At 36.7% G+C, this 14,959-nt stretch overlaps 1 protein-coding gene across 7 annotated transcripts in view; it reads left to right on the top strand.

Annotated features, from left to right (window-relative positions):
• UBE2D3 (ubiquitin conjugating enzyme E2 D3) overlaps positions 1-14,959 on the top strand; it is a 31,422-nt gene that overhangs the window by 4,161 nt on the left and 12,302 nt on the right. For 5 of the 7 annotated variants that reach the window (XM_066386767.1, XM_066386768.1, XM_066386766.1 and 2 more), the window contains exons 3-4: positions 9,334-9,397; positions 9,491-9,522. The exons of 1 other annotated variant lie outside the window; for it this stretch is intronic. In XM_066386767.1, coding sequence (XP_066242864.1) covers positions 9,334-9,397; positions 9,491-9,522 — 96 coding nt within the window. Of the gene's footprint in view, positions 1-9,333; positions 9,400-9,479; positions 9,523-14,959 lie in introns of those variants that run through there. One more of the 7 variants, XM_066386770.1, reaches the window with a different exon arrangement.

The raw sequence follows: 14,959 nt of genomic DNA, 5'->3' as shown, positions 1-14,959 counted from the left end.
AGTTTATGTTGTTACAACTTTTTGTTTGAATATTATTCTTAAACCAAGTAACCTTGTCAGGCAGCCTTATTCTTTTTTTTTTTTTCTTTTTGTATTCTCCATTTAAACCAGATGTGGTATGGTCTAATGAGGATATTTATTAAACACTTCAATAACAGTAATCAAAATTGGGAGCTCTGAGTTAATTGGTGGTATTTGGGAGCCATCGCAATTTTACTACCATTAACAGTAGCTACAGTGTATGTGTTTTGGGGGTGTTTAAAGAACTTTACATTACGTAAAATACGTGAAAGAAGCCTAAAAAAATAATAGCTCATGCTTGATGTGTTTTCAATGTGTCGGAACTGTTTGAGACACTTGTGCTAACTTATTGAATCTTATAACAACCCCACGAAACAGTTAAAATTAGTGTTCCCATTGTGAGATTAGAAATTTTGAGACAGGTTAAAAAACATCCGAGGTCATATCAGAGCTGGGATTAGAAAGAAGCTCGGCTGTCTGGCTCTGCAGTGTGTGCTCTTAACCACAACACTGTGACGTCATCCTTTAGGGTTTTGGTATTCTAAAAGGTTTTCTTTTGCATGTATCATTTTGCTACTCATAATAGCTTGGTTTTAGGATCTATTATGTACTACCATTTCAGAGTCTTTTATGAGTAAGTATCAACTCATTTAATCTTCACAACTCTGTGCAATAGATGCTTTTATCATTCCATTTTATACATGAGGGAGGTTAAGTTGCTTGTCTATAGTCACAGCTAGTAAGTAACCGAGATTCAGATAGTCTACCTCAACTCAAGCTCTTAAGCTCCATGCTGTACTGCTATTTTGAACCATTTTATTTCTTATTTTATAGTCAGGTGAATATTGTATTAGTCTTGGCTACCTGAAGTAAGCTCTCTCTTTCTGCCACTTAGCATTTAAGTGGAGTTTAACTTTACACATATAATGACTTTGATACTTAATTTGAATAAGGGTAACTTTAACACCACGTGCTTCGGTTTCATCATGCTTACTGGCAGTGATAATTCTGTTATTTGTACGAATATGCAGTTGAAAACTTGCTACAACTAGGGGGGGAAACTTATTAGATATGCCTTTTGCTAGTTTGTGTTAACTCATGGGTTCTGTGCCACTGGTTATTCAAGATACAGTCAGTTCTTGAGAATTTTCCAAAATATTTCACTATAATCGCTTTCTACTAAAGAAGAGGGTAGGTTCTTAGTACTGAGATTAAATTGTCAAATCCTGTATTGGCTTTCACATTCTAGTACATATATATTATTGTGTATATAGGTTTTGACATGAATCACATTTATATGTTGAACGTTCAGCAGAATTCTTGAAGAATATAGGTAAACGATGGTGTCTTTTCCTATTTGATGAGTTATTTTCTCTGGAAATAGGCATATTTTTGAAATGTTCCCTAGGGATATTTCTGGAACCTCCCTCTGGTTGAGAACCACAGACACAGGGGATAATCATTTAGTCAGTACTCAACTGAGATTGTACCCTGCTTGGCACAGTAGTCTCTGGTCCCAGGGGATAAAATAAGGAAGCCTGTCATTACCGTGAGAATCTTTGCTTTGAGTGGAGGAAACAAGCATATAAACACATGAGTAGGGGTTTGCACCTTATACAGTTTACTTTTTTGAGATAATAAACCAAGTAGAAGAAACATTTACTTAAAAAAATTATAAGAGGTATCTTCATTCACATACAGATTTACCCATAAAGATAAGTTTGTCTAAATATCTTTCTTGCACTATATTTTGTCATTGTAGTCTTCTCTGCATTTGTTTTCTCTATGCTTTGCCAAAAGAAACCACTGTTTTGAAATTAGCAAAATTAAATGATTTTTATTTTTTAACTGGAAATTTTGATCTTGCTTGATCGGGTTTTGCTACTAGAGCAAAGATCTCATTTGGATGCATTTAGTGAGTATTTCATTAGCCAATTTAGCCTATTAGATAAGATTTATCCTCAAAACTACTATCAACCCTGTTATATGGGGAGGAGAATTCAAGAAGTATTTTATACTTTGTCCAAATGTCTAATTTTTATCTCCCACTGTTCTTTCAACATAATCTTGTATTATTCAGAAATCTGACCGACTTGTCATTGTTGAATTTGTCATGTTTGACCTATTAGGCCTCAATTGTGATTACTTCTTAATTATATGTTCATATTAATTCTAGTCTTGTTATGATTTCATGGCTAATGTGTAATTGGATATTTTAACCACTTGACTGCTGCTAATTTTTTTATTTTTCTTATCTATAAAATGCCTTATTTGCATTCCTTGATCAAAGCTTAGAACCTAAATTTGACTTTCTGTCTTTGCCCATTCAGATACTGCTTACAAAAAACAGCATTGAATAATCTTAAAAGCCTTATCTGTGGAAATCTAAAGAAAGAAAATTTTAATGTTATTCATTCAAGCCATTTTTTGAATCTTGTCTAACAAACTAGCATGCTTGTCTCACAATGAACAGGAAGTTAATATCTTGTCGGTGATGTAATGAGACATGGTGTGCATCACTTACCTCTTAATCATTAAGGTAAATTTTCAGGCCTGACCAGGCGGTGGTGCAGGGGATAGAGCATCAAACTGGGATGTGGAGGACCCAGGTTCGAGACCCCAAGGTCACTGGCTCGAGCAAGGGGTTACTCCGTCTGCTGCAGCCCCACGGTCAAGGCACATATGAGAAAGCAATCAATGAACAACTAAGGTGCCACAATGAAAAACTAGTGATTGATGCTTCTCATCTCTCTCCATTCCTGTCTGTCTGTCCCTATCTATCCCTCTCTCTGACTCTCTTTGTCTCTGTAAAAAAAATAAAAAATAAAAAAAAAGATAAATTTTCAGGATTTCTCATAAGAAATTACAAATTCCAAACATTATTTTAAAGGAACTATTGGTTCCCGTTCTTGAGTTTACAGGTATATAAAACTGTTCAGATTCCAAAATCTTTGCCAAGCACTATTCTTTTGAAATAATGTCTGGTAACCATACATTTCTGAGATACTTGTTTCCTTTCTTGCCCTTTGTACCTACATATGGTATGTAAGAATTTCACATTAAAGTTAAAAAAAATGTTTGTTTACTTAGTAAACCTGATCTTTAAGAATAATTAGAGCTGTTATTGTCTGCCTGATTTGGACAACTAAGTGTACTGTATTTTGGCTTCTCTATGTTTAAATATATACCTTTATATTGCTGGCTTGTAAAGGGTCCTTGAGGGTGTCTTAACCTCAAAGTTTCTTACAAAGGCATTGCTCTTGTTTCCTAGTTCATTCCCTAATCTCCTCCAGTCACCAGGTTCCTCAGTGTTTTATGTTGCTCAGTAGTATAGGTTTAAGTTAAGAGGCAAGGGGCTGTCTTTATAGTGCTGATTCACATGGTCATACAGTTGTCTCTAAGTCAGGTGGAAGTTTTGAAATAAATGGGCTTATTAATAAAATTCAAGAAATTATCTTTTAGTAATGGCATGAATTTTAAATTTTCTCAAAAGCTGTTATGGAAAATGATCTATACTAGTGGTTTTCAACTACCAGTTCACTGACCAGTCCACCAGGAATTCCGTGACAGTTTGTGAAGGATTTAACCACCCTTGATGATGTATCAATATGTAGATTATGAGCCCAATGATCTCAGTCAGAATCATACTCAGGATGATTTCTGCCTTAGCAGCCCCTGAAATAATTGTTTTCACTGGTCTCCAAGTGTAAAAAGGTTGAAAACTACTGCTATCATTATGACCTTTGTGTGATGATGTACAACAGTGGTCCCCAGCCCCTGGGCCGCGGACTGGTACCGGTTCGTGGGCCATTTGGTACCGGTCCGCAGAGAAAGAATAAATAACTTACATTATTTCCATTTTATTTATATTTAAGTCTGAACAATGTTTTATTTTTAAAAAATGACCAGATTCCCTCTGTTACATCCGTCTAAGATTCACTCTTGATGCTTGTCTCAGTCATGTGATAGATTTATCCATCCCACCCTAAAGGCTGGTCCGTGAAAATATTTTCTGACATTAAACCGGTCCATGGCCCAAAAAAGGCTGGGGACCACTAATATACAAGATGGATGGTAGAGATTGGGATAACAAATGATTGTGGAACATAGAGGTGATAATTAGTGTACTTAAGGATGGAATCCATAAACTTGGTCTTACCACTGTAATTATCTGAGTTATATTTTTAAAAGCTTTTGGGAGAATGAAAGAACTTGGACAAACTATACTTTCAGACCTTTAATGCGAATAGAGAAGCACAACTGAACAAAAACCCAAATATTTAGCAGTGTGTTGAGACTTCTAGACTACTGTTGGAGCCTTTTCTTGTTTTAACTTCAACAGTCAACTGTCAAAGTGACTCTGTCCTATAATGATCAAAGCAAATGTTTTCCTCAAACGAGGTTTTTCTCTTTTAAATCCTCATTCCAAAAGGAATGGTCAGACTGAATTACTGTTTAGTCATGTACCTTCAGATGAGAACCCTCACTGGCTTAAGCTTTATCTGTTGGTTGCCTTTTAGATTTGCTGCTTTTACTGTGTGTCTGTTTAGGCTTTTAAAGGGAAAGGAGAAGCGTATTTTCCAGCCAGTGAAGGCCTAAATTCTCACACTAGCCAGGTGTACAGGAGGTTCCAGGATAATTCATTCAAAGGAAGATGATCCCAAAAGGAGAAAATTTACCCATAAGAGCACACCATGGCAAAGACGTATCTAACAATTGTGTCCTAATTATATAGCCTTCATCCATTTTAGTGCCTTTTCAAGGTGAGTGAGGCCTCTATAGCAATTACTAGTGTGTGCCAATGTTCCCTGCCAACTATTTTCCTATTTCCCTGGTCTTAATATTTGGCCAAGAGCCCACCTGAGTAATGCTGTCCTCCCTGGGGAAGGAGTCAACAGAAGACTTCATAGATCTTACCTTTGTGTGCTGTTCTTTTGGGTCCATGACAGTGTTCTTTACTAGGGAGCAAAGAGTTCATTTTTGATCTTCATATAATTTTGTAAATTGTTTTCATACCTAAAGTTTGTGAAATTTAGAAGTCATTTTATAAGGTGAAAACCAAAGACAAACTTACTTTTGAAAATTCTTTGAGGAGCTTTATTGGAAATTGATCTCAGGGTTAGGCAATACAGTGACTTCCCATTGCCTATGGGATTGTTTTTGGACATAATAATCAAGGCTCTGAAAAGTTCCAGCCCTGATTAACTTTTCTGGCCACATCTACTCCCTTACTGTACCTTGTTGTATCTCTGATGTACCAAACTACAAGCGAATTTTTACAACCTGTGTTTTTTCACTCTCTTGACTTTGAGTTTCTCTACTTAGAATGTTTATCTCTTCATCAGGACCCAGCTCAAATGTCTGTTTTAGACACAGGAAGGTTAGTGGTTACTTTTTCAGGATTCACAAAGCATTAGAATGCCTTTATATTTAAGCACTTAGGGTTGTTAAAATGTAATTTTTTTGTATTTGTATTGTGCCTGCTTTTTATTAGCTCAGTCTGTAGGGGGAGGCGTTCATGTTTTCTTATCTTGGTGTTTTTAGACCTAACATGCTTCACATCAAAAAGGTAGTTTTCATACAAATGAGTAAATGTTTTAGTGGTGAAACTTCAGCTAATACTACACTTTTCATTTTAAAAATAGACTTAAATTAACTCTAATTTCTGTGATTAGTTGGAAAATTAACTCTTTACTAGACAGGACACATGACTTCTCCCTGCTCCCTCTAGTTTAATTTTGTTTTATTTTACATATTTTTCAGCAGTACTTGAGCATTACATTGTATTTTAGTGGGATAAAATCTGTATAATTGCTAATGGGTCCCAGTAGCACTCTGCTTAGAATGGGTGTCTCTTCACTCTATTTTTGTTTGTTTTCCCTTCTTGGGTTTATTAGAAGGAATCTGGTGTAGTTAAGTCTAGGCAAAATCAGAGCAAGCTATAACCTCAGGGTCTGAAATTGCCTATCTGCATGCCAAAACAGCTTTGCTTTCTCTTTCACCCAGTGTGGTCTTCGTTTCTTTGGATTCACCATATAATTTCAGGACACATGCCTGCCAACAGCTTTGGGTCACATCCTTACTGATCCTAATTAGAGAAGGAAGAGCTGTTCCTTCTAGCTTCAGTTTCAGAAATCTTGGGCAGGTATAGATGGACAGGCAGATAAAGTCAAGTCCTGATTTTGGTTACTTTCCAACTCTTTGAGCTTATCACTGAGGCTGAAGGAGCAAATTCTATCATTAGGCCTGAATAATTGGTTTTTGATCGCTGACATGACCTAACACTACAATCACATGTTTGGCATAAGGGAAAAATATTTCTATGAAAGTAGGGTAAGATGGATTATTGAACAGGCAGAATGTCCACTAAATAGAAGAACACATGTTCTAAGAAGACTTCTTACTGTGCTTTTTATTTATTTCCCTGCTATAAAATAGTCTTATATCTTCTAATTTGCTTGTGCTTTGGGCATAATGATGCCATGACAATTATTTGGTATCTGAGAGATAAGGGTTGACACCTGATTTAAAAGATCTGTTTTGATCCTTAAAATAATTTTACTAGCCTGACCTGTGGTGGCGCAGTAGATAAAGCGTCGACCTGGAAATGCTGAGGTCGCAGGTTCGAAACCCTGGGCTTGCCTGGTCAAGGCACATGGGAGTTGATGCTTCCTGCTCCTCCCCCCTGACTCTCTCTCCTCTCTCTCTCTCTCTCTCTCTCTCTCTCTCTCTCTCCCCCCTCTCTAAAATGAATAAGTAAAATAAAAATAATAATAATTTTACTTACATCATTCTTCGATGTTTAAAGTAGATTTTAGTACATAAATTAATTGGCTTTATTAAATCTATACAGAGATGTCTTGACCATGGTAAAGAAGGCATTTCTACATCTCAAGCTAATTAAGATGGTTTCTTTAAAATCCCATCTACAAATATTCCTTGAATTGCTGACTTTGTGTTATTAATGTATAACATCTCATAGCAGTTGAATTGCTAGATGACTGTGTTATAAACAGTTAAACATAAAGATTCATCACAAAAGATTTAAATGGGCTAAGGTGTTATTATGTAGCCTATTTATGAAACAATTTTTTTTTGTTTTGGGTGTTTTTTTGTTAGTTTTTTTTGATAAATTTTTTGAATGCCTACCCAGGAAATCTTACCTTCAGGTTGGGTGATATGTAAGTGATCTGCTTGTTATTGAGTACCTAGTACATCATGTGGCAAGTTGTGTGCCAGAGCGCTTTAATTCTCATTCATCTTTTCGAAATTTCTGTAGACATTGCTATTTTGGAGATGATGAAATAAGCCTAGGCAATAGTGGGACTAAGTTGGATTAAAAGTGAGACTTTAAAATGATACAGTATTTGAGGAGGATCTACTCAGTGTCCTTATTTCAAAATGCTGTTTGAACATTTAATTTGTGTGTGTAAGTTTGTAATTGGGTTTTAGTAACATTTTTGAAAATTCACATCATTATCTTTGTGAGGAAGGGAAAGGGGTGGTTTGGAACCAGGTAAGTTTTTAACCTTCAAGTGAACTTTTTGGATCCTTGACATTCCTTATGGAAAAAAGGAATTAGGAGGTATAATATAAATTTGCTTCTAATTTCTCTTCTTTTTAGTGGGGCAGTTAACACAATAGAACTTGCTGTATAAGTTTTGGAACATAGGAAAATTCTATGTTCATATGAGATTATGCTTGATTCTTACCTCCAATAGAGTATATATACCTTGAGATGGTGTGAAAATAGATTGTCAGCATAATAAAAATGGCTGATAATGGAATGCAAATAATTGCTGAATAAGACTTCATCCTAGCCAGTGAAAAAAGTTATTGGCTCAGTAATGGATAGTTTATTCATTAAAGTTGCTGGTACATTTCCTTTTTTGGTTAAAAAATATAGTTTTTAAATACTTATTTTAGAATCAACTGATATTTGTAAGGTTTTGTTTGTTGGTTTTTTGTTTTTAGTGACAGACAGGAACAGATAGGACAGAACAGTAAGGGAGAGATGAGAGGCATCAATTCTTCATTGTGACACCTTTGTTGTTCATTGATTGCTTTCTCATATGTGCCTTGAAGGGGGGCCGGGTGGGGAGACTACAGCAGAGTGAGTGACTCCCTGGCTCAAGCCAGCGACCATTGGGTATTATTGTCTATGATCCCAGGCCAGATGTGCCCGCCCTCAAGCTGGCAAATTTGGGATTTCAAACCTGGGTCCTCTGCATCCCAGTTCAGCACTTTATCCACTGCCTGGTCAGGTCAGTCTGTCGGTCTGTCTCCCTCCCTCCCTCCCCCCTTTTTTTAATGCTAAAAAACTCATTTTTTTTAATCCATTGTTTAAGGGTTCTTGTAATATGTACTGATCGCATCAAAAGCCATTTATAATGATTTTTCTCCCATTCTTAAATACAGTAGGTTAAACATATGAGGGTGTATTTATGTAGTAGGCAGGCATAAAGATCTGATCTGATCTTATGTCATCCTAATATTGTTAATCCTAGGATCTCTGGTTGTCTTGATAACATAAGCAGTTGTGGTATGAGTTTCAGAAGCAAATTTGCAGAGTATATCAGGATAATTTTTTTTACAGTGTTCTTTTTTTACAATTTGATTATAATATAATTGAAATGTAACATTAGGTTTTGATGTACACTTAATAATTTGATATATGTATATGGCAAAATGATTACTGTAAGGACAACAGTTCTTAACAGATTTTTTTTAATGGAGTGAATCCATACTGATTATTCCTGAAAATAGGCCATTTTCTGAAGTGTTTTAACTGTGTGATAAAGGCAAATACTTGCTCCAGTTATTTTCCTGCAGTGTTGTATTTTTCCCTGAATTTTCTTAGAAGCCCTTTATTTAATCTTGTGGATCTCCTAAATTCAGAAAGAACAGGATTTAGGACAGTAAAAATGAAGGTGTCTGGGATGTGGGATGGTCTGAAAATTCGGCAAATGACATGAATCTTGAGAACTACCTATCTATGTTCTTAAGCTATTAAAGTATTGGATTGCAACTTTTTTTTTTATTTATAAGATGATAACTGTTGTTCCTGCAATAAAAATTTTCACATTGATGTGTATAGATACTTTTGTAAACCCTAAACAAGATGATTTGTCTTGGGTGTGTGTGTCCATGAAATAACAATACCTCTCCCAGGAACTGGGGTACGGTTACTTAAATGTTTTCTTCTAATAGAGTGTATTGTTAATGTGAATAATGATTGTATGCCCTTTAACAATGAGGTGAAAATGAACTGGAAGTAGTTGACTCTGCTTACTCTTTTCTACCTTGGTATAGGAACTTAGTGATTTGGCCCGTGACCCTCCAGCACAATGTTCCGCAGGTCCAGTTGGGGATGATAGTAAGTAACCTTTGATTTTTGTGGCTAATTTTACAAAATCTTGTACATTTTTAGATAATAACAAGAGTTGTTGTGGTTTTTTTTTTTTTTTAGTGTTTCATTGGCAAGCCACAATTATGGGACCTGTAAGTATTAAGAATTTAAATTTTTTTTCTTTTAATTGAAAATTCAGCATCCAGTTGTAATTTTTAACTCAGTCTTTAGCTCTTTTTTTATTACGTTGTAATTCTGTTTTGGATATGCCATGGTTGTACTTATTTTTGAAAGAGAAATGTAATGAATTAGTCATTTGTTACGTATTCTTTATGTGTCTGTCCCTGTGTTGTAGTTAGAGTGTAGCATCTCTTCACATCAATCTAGTTTTCCTTCATAGCAATATAAAAAGCATTGTCACAGATCTTCCTGTTATTTGTAGAGCCAATTAATTTACCATCTCTACCATGTATTCAAAGATCTTACTCTGTTTGGGTAACTGCCTCAAATCTGCTTTAATTGTATTATTTTGATACTGGATTCTTTCTGGAACTTTGGTTTTATACAAAATTTGAATTTTTTAGGTAGAGAGTGATATTTTGAATACAGCAAAATTCCTTTCTATCCTGGGTAGATAAGAAACTGTATATGCTGGATAATTGAATATTCAGAATTATGGATACCATCTAAGAATTTCACAGAATTAGAATGCAGTAAAACATCCTGGGGTAAGACTGTATCTTGCACAATACTTAACATTTTTTTTGACTTGGAAAGCACTTTCAGATTTCTATTCTAAATAATTGTATCTTACTGAATTTTCTGCTTTCCCTTTTTAATAGTTTTATCTTAACATAAATGGCAATAATGTATTAAATAAAATAATAGTCAATAAGTAGATGTTTATATTTCTAAAATAACAAATACCCTTGGAATATTTGGCCATAGGATGGGTTGGGTCAACAAATGTTTGTCCAGCAGTTCTGATTTTGATAATTTTAATCTTCTTTTCTATTTCAACCATATGAGCCGCTGCCTATGTGCCAGCCGTTAAGGATACAAATGAATGTAATGACATGATTCCTCTCAATCCTTAGGAAACTTAAAATCTACTGGGAAAGACAGGCAATTAAAAAATGGGAAAAAAGGAATATGTGGATCAGGTGTTTGGTAGGAGGAATTTATGGGAAATAATAGCAAGTATGACTAAGTTAAATGTTATGACCTATAGAGGTAGGAAGACTATGGATCAAATCAAATTTGGGGGATGGGGTAGTATATTTAGTTAATATTTTGAAATATGTGGATTATCATAACAAAAAGTACAAAATCAGGATTATTTTCAAACTCAAGGACTATTTTTACTGCTTTAAATTTGATTTTAAAGTGCTTCCTTTTGTCTAATTTGGTAACAAAAAACGTTTTTACGGTACATAATTAGCGGATTTGCTCACTTTGGTCCAAAAGTGGTTTAGAAGTCAGCAATCAGCATAAAAGCAAAACCTCGGTTGGCTCAGTGGATAGAGCGTTGGCCCAGCCGATGTCCCAGGATTTGATCCCTAGTCAGGGCTCACCTGAGAAGCAACCATCTGCTTCTCTTTTCTGTCTCCCCCTTCTTTTTCTCTTCCCCTCTCACAGCCAGTCCCTCAGCCTGAAATGGGGGTTGCCAGGTAGATCTTAATGAAAGTTTGTCTCACTATCATCCATCCCCTCCTTCCACTTTAAAAAAAAAAAAGCTGCTAACTAGGCCCTCATTCCCATAAGCAGGAATGGCTTGGGATAGAGTAACAGCTGTTCCCTCTTTTTTTTTTTTTTTTTTTTTTGTATTTTTTCTGAAGCTGGAAAGAGGGAGAGACAGTCAGACAGACTCCCGCATGCACTCGACTGGGATCCACCCGGCACGCCCACCAGGCGCCAGGCTCTGCCCATCTGGGGCATCGCTCTGCAGCGACCAGAGCCACTCCAGCGCCTGGGGCAGAGGCCAAGGAGCCATCCCCAGCGCCCGGGCCATCTTTGCTCCAGTGGAGCCTCGGCTGCAGAAGGGGAAGAGAGAGACAGAGAGGAAGGAGGGGGGGGGGGTGGAGAAGCAAATGGGCGTTTCTCCTATGTGCCCTGGCCGGGAATCGAACCCGGGTCCCCCACACGCCAGGCCGATGCTCTACCGCTGAGCCAACCGGCCAGGGCTGCTTCCCTCTTTTAGGTGGGATTTGTCTGTCATAACTCCTACCAGATCCAGTTCATTTTGCCTACCTAAAATCATAGGCTCTTGAAATTGTGACTTCTAGAATTTTTCTATTATAGATCAACCATTTTCAAAGCAAAGAATTCAGTGAAATGCCTTGCCATGTCTGTACTAAATAAAGTTCATCTTTGATCCAGAGGGTTCTTTAGTTGTTTTGTTATAAAAATTAGTTGTCAGTATTAATACATGAAGGAGTTGGCAATCAAGGCTTCTAATTGAATGGTGTGTGTAACAAACCAACTCTTAAAACCAGTGTGATGTTTATTCTGCTTGACTTTCGAGGCTTCACTTTTTTGAACTGTTAAACTTTCCAAAGATAAGGAATATACCTATAGTAAAATTAAAGTGAAGCATAAATGAATAGTGTATGCCAGTAAGTTTCCAGAGAATGGAAAATAGAAAATTGATTATTGTGACAACTATTTTAACTGTTAGCTTAATTTGCTTTTATTTGCAAAAATTATGTTTTGTTTTATGTGTATTTTAGATTGGGCTATTTCTTGCTAAAATTTTCAGCAACCTTTTAACATATTAATGACTAGCAGTTTTCTGCTTTTAAAAACAAATAATTTGATTTTCAGAACTATTTAAATACTCCCTGATTAATAGAAACAAAAAATATATTTATGCAGCAACTGCAGTTTTACTTTGTTCCCTTAAATGTACTTGTTTTCTAGAGAGGTTAACTCTACTGTTTGGATAATTTCAGGAAATAGTCAAAGGTTATAAAAACTCACCCAAAATGCCAATCTTCTGCTCTTTATAAGTAAACACGTGAGATTAGGGAATATTTTACAGCTTCATATTCATTTTGAAATTATCCCCTAATTTTTGTGAACAGTATAGTTAACAGTTTATTCTGTGGGGTCATTGATAAAATAACTTACGGTTTTATTTTGGCTTTTGATTACATCTTTGTGTCAAAACATCACAGTTTGATTAGGTAAATATTACCTTATTTTGTAAGAATGCCTACCCTATGTGGGATGCAGATATGACCCAAAATAGCATGGTCAGTGGTTACATAACAACCCATAATTGCAGATTTGCTGGAAGAACAAATGGTAACAAAATTACTTTTACTTTGGAGTATTTCTTAGTTCAGTTAAATTAAAGTATCGAACTTAAGTTTTGGTACTGAGTAACTTGAATTTTAGTGGATTATAGTCAGGAAATGCTCTTGGTCATTAAAAGTTACTAGGCAAGCATGCTTGGTTCTAATACTTATTAGGTGCTGGCGTATTTCTGAAAGTAAGATACTTTGGAGAAGTACAAATACTTAAACTAAACCTTTGAAAAAATTGACAGCATTGCTAGTTACGTGGTTTTTAAACTTTGGTTGTCTTTTCTGTACTCTATATTAACGGCATTCCTATTAAGAACTGATAAATTGAGGAGAAATTTAACTTCCTTGCTATTTCTGGTATTTTCATGCTTAATTTTTTTTTAATTGGAAATAAAGCTGGCAGAAAGACATTTTGAAATTATTTGGAGAACCACACTGACTTCCACCTAATCTACAATATAGCCATAGAAGAAAGTACAGGCATACCTAAGAGATACTGTGGTTTGTTTTTTTTAACAGAATGAGGACTTGAACCTCAGTCTTTTTTTTTTTTTTTTAATTTTTTTTTTTTTAAATTTATTCATTTTTAGAGAGGAGAGAGACAGAGGAGAGACAGAGAGAGAGAAGGGGGGAGGAGCTGGAAGCATCAACTCCCATATGTGCCTTGACCAGGCAAGCCCAGGGTTTCGAACCGGCGACCTCAGCATTTCCAGGTCGAGGCTTTATCCATTGCGCCACCACAGGTCAGGCAGAGATACTGTGGTTTGGTGCCCAACCATCTCATTAAAGTTGGTATCACAATAAAATGAGTTGTAATATTTTTTATTTTTATTTTTTTGGTATTTTTTCGAAGCTAGAAACGGGGAGGCAGTCAGACAGACTCCCGTATGAGCCTGACCAGGATCCACCCGGCATGCCCACCAGGGGGCGATGCTCTGCCACAATCAGAACCATTCTAGCGCCTGAGCGCCCGGGCAAACTTTGCTCCAGTGGAGCCTTGGCTGCGGGAAGGGAAGAGAGAGACAGAGAGGAAGGAGAGGGGGAAGGGTGGAGAAACAGATGGGCGCTTCTCCTGTGTGTCCTGGCCAGGAATCAAACCCGGGACTCCTGCACGCCAGGCCGATGCTCTACCACTGAGCCAACCGGCCAGGGCAGTTGTAATCTTTTTTGCTGGTAAGATGTTGGCCTCATTTTTTTTTTTTTTTTTTAAAGAGTGACATGTTAAGTGTTTTAAAATGAGGTGTGCCTATACCAGAACTGTGAATAATGTAACCTTTTGGAGTCTGCACAAAATCAGCTACAAAAACTATCTGAAATAAAATTATTCATTCATTGGTATTTGTATTGGTTCATAAGGGTTATTTTTTCTATTTATGTTAAGTGTATTGTCTCATTTCCTGCAGTCTAAAGATACATAAAATCTCTTCCCTTCATAACTATACTATTTAAGAAGCTTTGTAGTCTAGTAGAAGATAGAAATATGAGTAAATAAATCATAAGTATGTTGTGCACTAGTAACTATAGAGACAGGTACGAAAGGGCTGCCAGCAGATTGTAGTAAAGGGAAGGCTGTATTTAAGTATGGTTCTGCAGATAAAGAATATAAGAACCCAGATAAGCCTGACCAGGCAGTGGCACAGTGGGTAGAGCGTCAGACTGGGATGCAGAGAACTCGGGTTCGAGACCCCGAGGTTGCCAGCTTGAGCACAGGCTCATCTGGTTTGAGCAAAGCTCACCAGCTTGGACCCGAGGTCGCTGGCTTGGTCTGCTGAAGGCCTGCAGTCAAGGCACATATGAGAAAGCAGTCAATGAACAACTAAGGTGTCGCAATGTGCAACGAAAAGCTGATGATTGATGCTTCTCATCTCTCCGTTCCTATCTCTCTCTGACACTCTGTCTCTGTAAAATAAAAAGAACCCAGATAAGAATGTTTCAAATGGGGGGAAAGGTGTGAAACATACATATTTTATGTCCATACAGAGTGTGTTTTGGTGGGAAATGAGACTTAACTGTATTGGTGGGAACCAGATCATAAAGCACCTTGTGTGTTTGGGGAGTAGAACTTGATCTTGATAGCTCTGCTAGATTTTTAAGCAGGAGGAATAACTTGTATCTTAAAAAGACCACTTCAGGCCCTGGCTGGTTGGCTCAGCAGTAGAGCATTGGCCGGATATGTGCAAGTCCCAGGTTCAATTCCTGGCCGGGACACACAGGAAAAGCGCCCATCTGCTTCTCTACTCTTCCCCCTCTCCTTCCTCTCTGTCTCTCTCTCCCTCTCCCA

The sequence above is a fragment of the Saccopteryx leptura genome, chromosome 5, assembly GCF_036850995.1.
Source record: "Saccopteryx leptura isolate mSacLep1 chromosome 5, mSacLep1_pri_phased_curated, whole genome shotgun sequence".
Lineage (NCBI taxonomy): Eukaryota > Metazoa > Chordata > Mammalia > Chiroptera > Emballonuridae > Saccopteryx > Saccopteryx leptura.
Note: the sequence above shows the minus strand (reverse complement) of the source record. Positions and strands in the feature narration are given on the sequence as shown.